The sequence below is a fragment of the Octopus bimaculoides genome, chromosome 22 (genome assembly GCF_046866305.1).
Source record: "Octopus bimaculoides isolate indiv1 chromosome 22, ASM4686630v1, whole genome shotgun sequence".
NCBI lineage: Eukaryota > Metazoa > Mollusca > Cephalopoda > Octopoda > Octopodidae > Octopus > Octopus bimaculoides.
The window spans coordinates 26,776,731-26,787,931 of record NC_142949.1 but is presented as its reverse complement, the minus strand read 5'-3'; the positions used below and the strand labels follow the sequence as shown (position 1 = coordinate 26,787,931).

General features: G+C 39.9%; 1 protein-coding gene across 1 annotated transcript in view; it reads left to right on the top strand.

The window, feature by feature from the left end:
- The first annotated feature begins 1,718 nt into the window (after positions 1–1,718).
- LOC106881180 (uncharacterized) overlaps positions 1,719–11,201 on the top strand; it is a 19,157-nt gene continuing 9,674 nt past the window's right edge. Inside the window, exons 1-5 of the mRNA XM_014931470.3 lie at positions 1,719–2,010; positions 4,910–5,134; positions 7,215–7,292; positions 8,350–8,434; positions 9,483–9,518. Coding sequence (XP_014786956.1) covers positions 4,936–5,134; positions 7,215–7,292; positions 8,350–8,434; positions 9,483–9,518 — 398 coding nt within the window. The 5' untranslated portion in view covers positions 1,719–2,010; positions 4,910–4,935. The remainder of the gene's footprint in view (positions 2,011–4,909; positions 5,135–7,214; positions 7,293–8,349; positions 8,435–9,482; positions 9,519–11,201) is intronic.

Here is an 11,201-nt window from a genome sequence, read left to right as displayed (position 1 = left end):
TGGAAGATTGGAAACAAAGGATACTGCTTGCATGACAGTGATACTGCAATCAGGCGATGATTTGCGAAATTGTTAGATTGTCAAATTAGATATAACATAATAACAATTTTGGTTCTTTGCATTATGAGCTCATATTGTGTCCAGATGCCAGTAGACAAAATTAATCATCTCACCATTGTAATAACCAATCCAACATGCAATTAACCAGATTTAATATAAAGGGCCATTAACCCAAATAGATCAGCAGGAAACAGCGCGTTTAGGTTTTCATTGTGTATGAACAGAAACATTATCTCCACAAGATAAATCGGTCACTTATCCCTAGCAGGATAGATTGCTCTGCTAATATTATTCAACAACTCACAGCTCTTCCTTCATCAGTGAGCTTGTGGGTTGGGCAAGTGTCTTCTTTGGTTGGGTGTTGTGGACTGGAACAACATGAAATGGAGTGTTTTGCTCAAGAACACAATGCATCACCCAGTCCAGGAACTAAAACCATAATCTTACAATTTATGCGTGCACCACCCTAACTACTACACCACATGCCTTCACACACACACACACACACACACACAAATACACACATACGTGTGTGTATGTGTCTGCTTGTCTCCCTCTACTGCTTGACTTCTGCTGTTGGTCTGTTCACATCTCCTCTTACTTAGCTGTTCAACAGAAGAGACCAATAAAATAAGTACCAGGCTTTACCAAAAAAAAAAAAAAAAAGAAGACCTAAATACATGTGTCGAATTGTTTGGCTAAACCATCAGTTCCCAAACAGGGTCCATATGACCCCTGGTGGTGGGAGGCCCACATAATATTTTGCTGTTAAAATTTATCTGCAATAAACTGGTCATATTTCTACAACACAAAATATTTTAACAATTTTTATACAAATCCCTAATAATATTTAATCATAAAAATATAAAAGTTTTTTAAATATTGATTAGCTCTCAGGGACCCTGTGTAAAATAGGAACCAAAGGGGCCTATAGGCAAAAAATGGTCAAGAAGCGCTAGACTAAGCCCTTCAAGGCAATGCACCATTATGGTCACAGACCAACGGCAGAAACAAGTGAAAGAGAAAGCAGAAGAGAATTTGTGTAGTCGTCCTTTCTGTCTTCTCTCTCTCTTCCTTCTTTCCTCTTTCTTTTTCTCATTTCTATTATCCTTCACACCCACCACCCTCTCTCTCTCTCTCTCTCTGTTTTTCTTTCACTCCTTCTCTTTCTCTCTATTTCTCTGTCTTTTGCTGTCTGTCTGTCTGTCTGTTTGTCCCGATTAGTCTCCTCTATGTTCTTCCTTTCAACTCTCCTCTTTCTTTCTCTCTCTCTCGCTCTCCCCCTCCTCCTCTTCCACCATCACTTCCTCCTCCTCTTCACCACCACTGGCACCACCGCTGCTGCTGCAGCCACCACCACCAAAACTACCACCACCACCACAACCACCACCACCACTACCACCTGCACCACCACCACCTGCACCACCACCACCACCACCGCAATCACCATCATCATCATCCTCATTATCATCATCATCATCATCATCATCACTTCTTTTTCTCTTCCTTTCTGCATCTCTTTTCCTTACCTCTTTACTCTCCTCTGTCACTCAGTTTTTTTTCTCCCTCCTCTTTTCTTTCTATTTTCTTTCTTCCCTGTCTCCCTCTTTCCTTCTCTCTCTCTTTCTCTCTCTCTCTCTCTCTCTCTCTCTCTCTCTCTCACCAAGCAAACAAGCCTCCTTCAACTTCCAACTTGTAATCTCTGCCTCACAACAGATTAAGTGCAAGGGATTAATAGCCACAGATTAATCCCTAATCTCCTTACAGCAGATTCTCAATGAATTGATAAATCATAAATAAGAAACAAACCAAGGAATCACATGACTTGTTAAGCCAAGAGAATCAATATTAGCTTTCTGCGGCAAAAATTCATTGATATTTTGAGAGTTTACAGAGGAAAATGATTTTTCTCGTCTCTTTTTACTGTTACTGAATTACCATTCTATTTGGGTGAGTAATATTGCATTTTTCTCCTTTTTTAACTCATATATTCTATCCTTTATCTTTTACTTGTTTCAATCATTGGACTGCAGTCATGGTGGGGCACAGCCTTGAAGGGTTTTAGACAAAGAAATCAACCCCAGTGAGTCTTTTTTTTTTATATCTGATTCTTCAGTGGGGTCTTTTTTTTTTTGTCCTATCCTTATTCTATCAGTCTCTTTTGCCAAACTGCTAGGTTACAGGGACTTGTGTCAGTAAGTTACAGACATAAAGACACATACACACACACACACACACACACACACACACACACACACACATTGGTATCACATCTACTGCATTCCCCTCCACTCTCTCTGGTACCTACCTGCATACAATTATGTCCCGGTTGAATCTCTTCCCCCACCCCACAACATATCTCCCTCCTAATACCCACTCCCTCTACCTGTGCCCATCTCTCACTCTCCAGCCACAATCTCATGAACTCACCCCACCCCCCTCTGACCCTCTCTAATCCCTAGTCCACGCTTCGCTCTAGACATCTTCTTGTAACTTGGTGCATGGTCCTTGCTCTTCTCCCCATCACTCCTCCCCATTATCTCTCTCTCCCTTCTCTCACCACCCGAGGTACCCATGTTTCTCCTCTAATACAAGACACCTTTTCTGTCCCTTAACACTACTCCCCCTAATAGTTTAACTGAGAAACCCATTGCAGCATTTCAATATATAACTGGCATCACACCAAGGTACCCCTCTTACAGCACATCTAAATACCCTGCCTTACAAGCACATCAAGATACCCCTTGCAGCAAACCTAGATATCCCTGCCAGCACCCCTAGAAACCTTATGTAACACACATAAAAACTCTGGCCCTCCTTGCATACATCAGTGCACCATTTAACAAATATTGTTTTAAGTAATAATAATGTCTTTTAATTCTACTTTGGTCTAAGGCAGGCATCTGACAGAATCATTAACTCACAAGACTGAATGCTTAGCAGTATTTCTTTCAGATTTATGTTCTGAGTTCTACCAAGATCAACTTTGCCTATCATCGTTTAGGCTTTGGTAAAATAAGTACCAACCGAACGCAGAGGTTGATGGAAACAACGTGCCCTCTCCCTTAAAACAGCTGGCTTTGGGCCAAAATTTGAAACTATTATTATTATTATCATTATTATTATCGTCGTTATGGCTTTCTGCCAAAATTTGAAGCCATTCAAGTTGAGAGAATCGTTAGCATGCTGGGCAAACCGCTTAGCATTATTTCAGCCGTCTTTACATTCCGAGTTCAAATTCTGCTAAGGTCAACTCTGCCTTTCATCATTTTGGGGGTCAATAAAATAAGTACCAGTCATGTACTAGAATCTATGTAATCAACTTATTTCTCCCCCCAAAATTGCAGGCCTTGTGCCAAAATTTGAAACCATTATTATCATCATCATCATCATCATTATTATTATTATTATTATTATTATGACGATGACGATGATGATGATGATGATTATTGTTATTATTATTATTATTATTATTATTATTATTATTATTATTATTATTATTAAGGTGGTGAGCTGGTAGAATCTTTAGCGTGTTGGGCAAAATGCTTAACAGCATTTTGTCTGTCTTTACATTCTGAGTTCAAATTCTGCTGAGGTCGATTTGTCTTCCATCCTTTCAGGGTCGATAAATTAAGTACAAGTTACACACTGGGGTCAAAGTAATCGACTCAATCCCTTCCCCAAAATTTGAGGCCTTGTGCTTCCAGCAGAAAGGATTATTATTATTATTATTATTATTATTATTATTATTATTATTATTATTATTTTCATTATCATCTTCTTTCAATTCTGTTTCCATTTCTTCCTGAGTGTCTTCCTGACACCTAGGGCACTGTATTTTTTTTTTGGTAGGCCATTAAAATAAATACACCAGATTGTTCATTTACAAAGTCATGTGAAAGAGAAAAAAGGGGAAGAAAGACAGAGAGAAAAAGGAAAAAATAAAAAAAGTAAACTGCTGCCCCAGCATGGCCGCAGCTCTGAAGCTGAAACAATTTAAAGATTTCAAGAAAATAAAGGAGAAAAGGGAAAGAGAATTCACAGTATGTGTGATGTACTGGTTAATTATTATATTGTTGTTGTTGTTGTTATTCTTATTATTATTGAGTGAGAGAGCAGTGCATGCCATCAAAATGACACTGGGGTAATATATACGAAACCCAGTATACCCACCATGACTACCCGTCTGATAAGGGTACGCCAGACACATGCATCACAACCATATGTGCACGACATGGTGATCTCATATCAAGATAAACGGCGCATGACCTTGCAGGTGGGGCCCAGTTAGAATTTTCTTCGGGTTGAGTAGCCCATCCTGCTCAAAAGGTCCCTGAATAAGGTTTCTTTAAGGATGTTGAGCAAAACACTCATGTTTCCAAAGGTGAATTATTCAAACCCCAAAGAATCCCTCTCAACACATGGCTATGATGCTCCCCCACTACTTCTGCTCATGATCAGAGATGCACATATCGTCAGCCAGCAAGGGACATGCTCAACTGGTTAAGGTCAAACAACTGACAAGCAAATCTGTGGTATTGAGCAGAATATTTGCTATATCCCATCTTTTATACCAAGACAAAACAATGTACATGATAACACTTCAAATTCCACTAGGGTCAACTTTGTCTTTCATCATTTCAGGAATCGTTAAAATGAGTACTGGTCAAGTACTGCAGCCAATTTAATCGACCAGCACTCTCCCCCAAAATTTCACAATTATTATTATTGTTGTTGTTATCATCGTCATCATCATCATCATCATCAATTTGAAGCCTTGTGTCTATAACAGAAAGGATTATTATTATCATCATCATCATTATTATTATTATTATTATTATTATTACAGAATCTTGCCCCTGGGATGAAAAGCTGATGGCCAAAAGTAACAAACTTCCTGGTTACTTAGGATGGCCCATAATAGGAGACAAGACTCATGATTTCTTGAAGAATCCAGTCAAGTTTTTTGAGAAGTATTCTGAAGTTTATAAATCAGCCATATTCCTCACACGGCTTTTTAACAAACCAACCATAATTGTTGGATCCTATGAAGGAGTAAAACAGGTTCTTTGTGGTGAGTTTGATTTTTTTCTTTTTTTTTCATCAATGTAGTAGTAGTAGTAGTAGTTGGTGGTGTTGTTTTTACTGTAGTTTTGTTATTGTTTTTATTTCTGTTTCTCTATATTTCCTTTTTGTAGATATTCACATTATTACTTACGTGTGTGTGTGTGTGTGTGTGTGTGCGTTTGTGTGTGTGTTTGTGTGAGTGTGTGTGTGTTTGTGTGAGTGTGTGTCTGTTCTCACTTCAGTAGCTTTTGTTGTTGTTGTTGTTGCTGATGGTGATGATGATGATGATGAAAGATGATAATTAATGATGATCAAAAAAATATAAAATTGGAAAAAATAATATGACAAAATAATGATAGACATCATCTCTAACATAGGCACGTCATCATCGCAATAATCACCATCATCATCATCATCATCATCATCATCATCACCACCACCACCACCACCACCACCACCATCATCATCACCATCATCATCACCATCATCATCATCATCATCATCATCATCATCATCATCATCATCATCATCACCATGAACCCACCAGTGTTTTATGTCTGCTTTCTTATGTTGGCATGGGTTGGACAGTTTTTTCTGTGATACAACATCACAAACTTTGGCATGAGAGAACTGTTAGTTACATCAGACCAAGTGCTTTACTAAGATTCTGTTTTATCGGCTTTGGAAGGATTAATGGTAAAGTTGACCTTTTCAGTATTTGACCTCAGAAAGTGACCAACCGTAAATAAACACAGCAAAGCAGTCTATATCCACAGGAACCCAGATATTTTGGAGGAGAACACAGTCAAGTACTTATTGACTGTACTCGCCAAGTACTTATTTTATTAAAAGCTGAAGAATGTTTTGCTCAAGAACACAATGCATTGCCTTGTCCAGGAATTGAAACCACAATCTTATGATCATGAGTCCAACACCCTAACCACTAAGCACCTCCACACTAAAAATATATATGGAGATAGAGAATCAGAAAAAGGAGATATCCACCCCCCATCATGCTCTCTGTATATTTTTAGTGGTTTTTAGTGGGGATGGGGTTTTTTCTACATTTTTTTTTTTACTATTTCTGTGTCAAAGAACTAAAATTCTTGTGCAAAAAGAAAAAAAATATTTTTTCGAAATTTTTATTTTTTAATCCCTTTCCCTCCTTTGCCCCCACCTCAATTTTTGGCATTGTTGTTGTTGGCACTCTGTCGCTTACGATGTCGAGGGTTCCAGTTGATCCGATCAATGGAACAGCCTGCTCGTGAAATTAACGTGCAAGTGTCTGAGCACTCCACAGACACTTGTACCCTGAACGTAGTTCTTGGGGATATTCAACGTGACACAGTGTGACAAGGCTGACCCTTTGAATTACAGGCACAACAGAAACAGGAAGAAAGAGTGAGAGAAAGTTGTGGTGGAAGAGTACAGCAGGGTTCGCCACCATCTGCTGCCGGAGCCTCATGGAGCTTTTAAGTGTTTTTGCTCAATAAACACTCACAACGCCCGGTCTGGGAATTGAAACCGTGATCCTATGACCGCGAGTCCGCTGCCCTAACCACTGGGCCATTGCACCTCCACTTCTGAGGAGAGTACTTGAGTTTAAAGTGAATGAACCGCGAAAGCGAGGTCAACCAAAGGAAACGTGGAAGGGGACAGGTGGAGGAGGAGATTGGGAGGGTTGGCTTGCAGAGGGAGGACACCCAAAACTGGGTGAGATGGTGAGATGGTGAGATGGTGTGAGAGTGGTTGCTGTAAGAGTGAGGTAGATCTGGCCACTCCTGTTAACAAGGATAAAGCTGGATTTAAAATACTGGACATCAATCGACTATAGGCACAAAGCCTGAATTTGGTGGGAGGGTGAGATAGTCGATTACATCAGCCCCAGTGATAAACTGGTACTTATTTTATTAACCCCCAAAAGGCAAAGTTAAACCTCGGTGGACTTAAATCAGAGCATAAAAATGGATGAAAAGTTGCTAAGCATTTTGCCTGACAGGTTAACGATTCTGCCAGATTACCACCTTTTGGTTGATCTACATATTGTTTCCAATAACTTACTAACTAAAATATTCCCTATTTTTCAGACCGTACAGAAGAGTTAAGTCATGGCTATAAATTGTTCCTGAGTGATTTATATGGAGAAAATATATTCGTTGCAAGTGGTAAGTATGATAATCGGATCTCGTTTAATCTAATAATTAGTCAGCATTACAGAATACTGACCATTGTAGGGAGCTCATTTCACTGTCTAGTTGCAGCCAGTTCATTTCAGTAGTATCCATGATTCTACACACACACACACACACACACACACACACACATATATAAATATGTATATTTATATATATGTATATAGATATGTATGTATATATGTCCTGTTTTCCATTTTTTCTCTCGTTCTTTGCATATTTAACTCATTTGTTTTCGTATTTCATGTTGTTTGCTGTCGGTGATGTCCTGTACCCATATATACATACATATATATATACATATATTACCTCGGTGAGGCCTAATGTTCAAAGGTCATGCTTCACCACCTCATCTCATGTCTTCCTGGGTCTACCTCTTCCACAGGTTCCCTCAACTGATAGCGTGTGACACTTTTTCACACAGCTATCCTCATCCATTCTCACCACATGACCATACCAGCGCAGTCGTCTCTCTTGCACACCACATCTGATGCTTCTTAGGTCCAAATTTTCTCTCAAGATACTTACACTCTGTCGTGTATGCACATTGACATTACACATCCAGCGGAGCATACTGGCTTCATTCCTTGCGAGCTTACGCATGTCCTCAGCAGTCATGGCCTATGTTTCACTGCCATGTAGCATGGCTGTTTGTACACATGCATCATAGAGTCTACCTTTTACTCAGAGCGAGAGGCCCTTTGTCACCAGCAGAGGTAGGAGCTCTCTGATCTTTGTCCAGGCTGTGGCCAGCAGAGCTGATTCAGCACCAGACATCCTGGCTAATCCAAGTGATATATATAGACATGCATGCGCACACATGCACGCACGCACACATGCACGCACACACACACACACACACAAAGAGAGACCATGTGCATGTGTTTTGACACTGATTATGAATATCAACATTAAAGTTAAGGGAAAGGACCTCAGGGATGCCTTCTGCATGTTTAATGCACTTCAAGTACAATTTTGCATCTCTCATAGAGTGAGTTTACTGTTGTGTCTTCTTTCTGTCTTAATTTAGATGACAAAGCTGAAGACATTCACAAGTTCCTGGCTGACCAATTCTCCAAAGACAATCTTCATTCTTATGAGTTGATAATTGAAAGGTAAATCAGATAAACTTAGCTTATGGTTAATGATTAACAGTTAATGATTGTAGTGCTGTAGTGTGCGTTTGGAGGTGTGAATGTATATGTGTGTATGACTGAGCGTATGGATGTGAGTGCATATATATGTATGTGTGTATGCATGTTTGTGTTTGCAAGAGTGTGTGGATGTGTATGTTCATGTTAGTGTGTTAGTGTGTGCATATATGATTGTGGCAGAGTGTATGAGTTAGAGAGAGAGAGAGAGAGAGAGAGAGAGAGAGAGAAAGTGTGTGTGTGTGTGTGTGTGTGTGTGTGTGTGTGTGTGTGATTGAGTGAGTGTGTGTGTGTGTGTGTGTGTGTGTGTGTGTGTGTGTGATTGAGTGAGTGTGTGTATGCATGCCTAAATTTGAGTTTCTCTGTAACACATATTTCTGTATCTCTTTTTCTCAATATCCTCCCAACCATGTATGTATGTATGTATGAGGAATCTTGAGTTGCGCATGAGAACATAAAGAGGGATGTCAGGAAGGGCATCGTTGTTGCACTTCAAGATGGTAAGGGTCTTCCTATGACACTGACATGCAGTGTCTGTTCAAGACCCTGTCTCAGTAAAGCTGGACTCAAGAGTTGTCTTCGTAGTCATAAAGTGAGACAGATGATTGACAACCAGGCCGCTGGTGGTGGTGCTACACACCATACTAATCATATCTGTCAGGTATGTAGAAGGGAGTGTAATTCGGCGGGAGGACTTAAACGACACGCAAAGGTACATGAAGCCCAGTTACAACTACAGCTGGCTGTTGCCGGTAAAGGTCTTAGCTGCCAATTCTGTACAAGACATTGTAGATCTTTAGCTGGGCTAAAAAGTCACATTCGATCACAGCACTGTTAACAGTTAAGCCTCGTGCAATGGTCATACTGGATAACGAGGGGGAAGCCATCATGTATGTATGTATGTATGTATGTATGTATGTATGTATGTGCACACACACACATATAATTATACATATATACCCTTTACATACATATTTATATATACATCTATTTTTTTCCATGTCACCAACAGAATTATTAATGAGGAAATGAGAAGTCTTGACAAAACGTAAGTTGACTAAATTTCTAATCAATCATTATCTTATTTAACATTTAACATCAAGTTATATTAATTATTAATGCTTAAAATGTTTGATGGGAAACAGCAGGTGTGTTTTTTTTATTTGTCATTTCTCTATACATACATACATATATTCATAAATACACTCTTACATACATACATACATACATACATACATACACACACACATACATACATACATACATACATACATACACACACACATACATACATACATACATACATACATACATCATCATCATCCTTATCATCGTTTAACGTCCACTTTCCATGCTGGCATGGGTTGGACGGTTTGACAGAGAACTGGACAGCAGGGAGGCTACACCAGGCTCCAATCTGATTTGGCAAGGTTTCTACAGGCAACACCCTTCCTAACGCCAACCATTCCAAGAGTGTAGTGGGAGCTTTTTATGTGCCACCAGTATAGGAGCTAGACAGGCGGCATTGGCATCGGCCATGCTTGAATGGTGCTTTTTATGTGCCGCCGACATGTGTGCAAGTGAGACGGCACTGGCGTTGGCCACACTTGAATGGTGCTTTTTATGTGGCACCAGCATGGGTGTCAATCAGGCAGCACTGGCATTGGTCACAACTATGATTTCACTCAGTTCAACAGATCTTCACAAGCACGGCATATCGACCAACAACTGATGGGTGCTTTTAAACAGGCCAGTTATGCAACCCCAATGATGGAGCTTTGTGTCTTTGTTAGAAACCAGCTTCTTCCTCAAAAGAAGAATTTAAATGCCGTAAAAACAGAAGAGAACACACATACATGTATGCACACACACACACACACACACACACACACATATAGCCATCTAAGAATTCACAAGTTGGAAAAAATATGCTGTTTTATATTTGTCAATAGAGTGGTTGTATTGATTAAAATGTACAATATATATCTAACAATAAAGAGTGGTTGCCATATTTTCTTCCATAACTGCCATCTCTGAAGAGTGCAGAGTTGCACAATCAGGCTGTTATCTAACATCCTGTTGAATGCCTAGTATGAAATATATCAGCAGTAATGGATATATAATACTGTACACTTTGATTAATATACATCTATGATGGTCTTCTGCTTAGTTTCTGTCCCCCAATTTCACTTACCAGGCATTGGTTGGCTTTGGTCTATTGAGAAGAGTTACCCAAGGCACTACACAGTAAAACTTAACCTGAAACCTTGTGGTTGCAAATTGTACACAACCATGTTTATGCCTCCAAATCTTAGTTCTTTTTTTTTTCCTTTATCATTCAGATTACTCTATCAAATGTTGTTGGCACTCCGTCACTTACGACTTCGAGGGTTCCAGTTGATCCGATCAATGGAACAGCCTGCTCGTGAAATTAACGTGCAAGTGGCTGAGCACTCCACAGATATGTGTACCCTTAACGTAGTTCTCGGGGAGATTCAGCGTGACACAGTGTGACAAGGCTGACCCTTTGAATTACAGGTACAACAGAAGCAGGAAGTAAGAGTGAGAGAAAGTTGTGGTGAAAGAGTACAGCAGGGTTCGCCACCATCCCCTGCCGGAGCCTCGTGGAGCTTTAGGTGTTTTTGCTCAATAAACACTCACAACGCCCGGTCTGGGAATCGAAACCGTGATCCTATGACCGCGAGTCCGCTGCCCTAACCACTGGGCCATT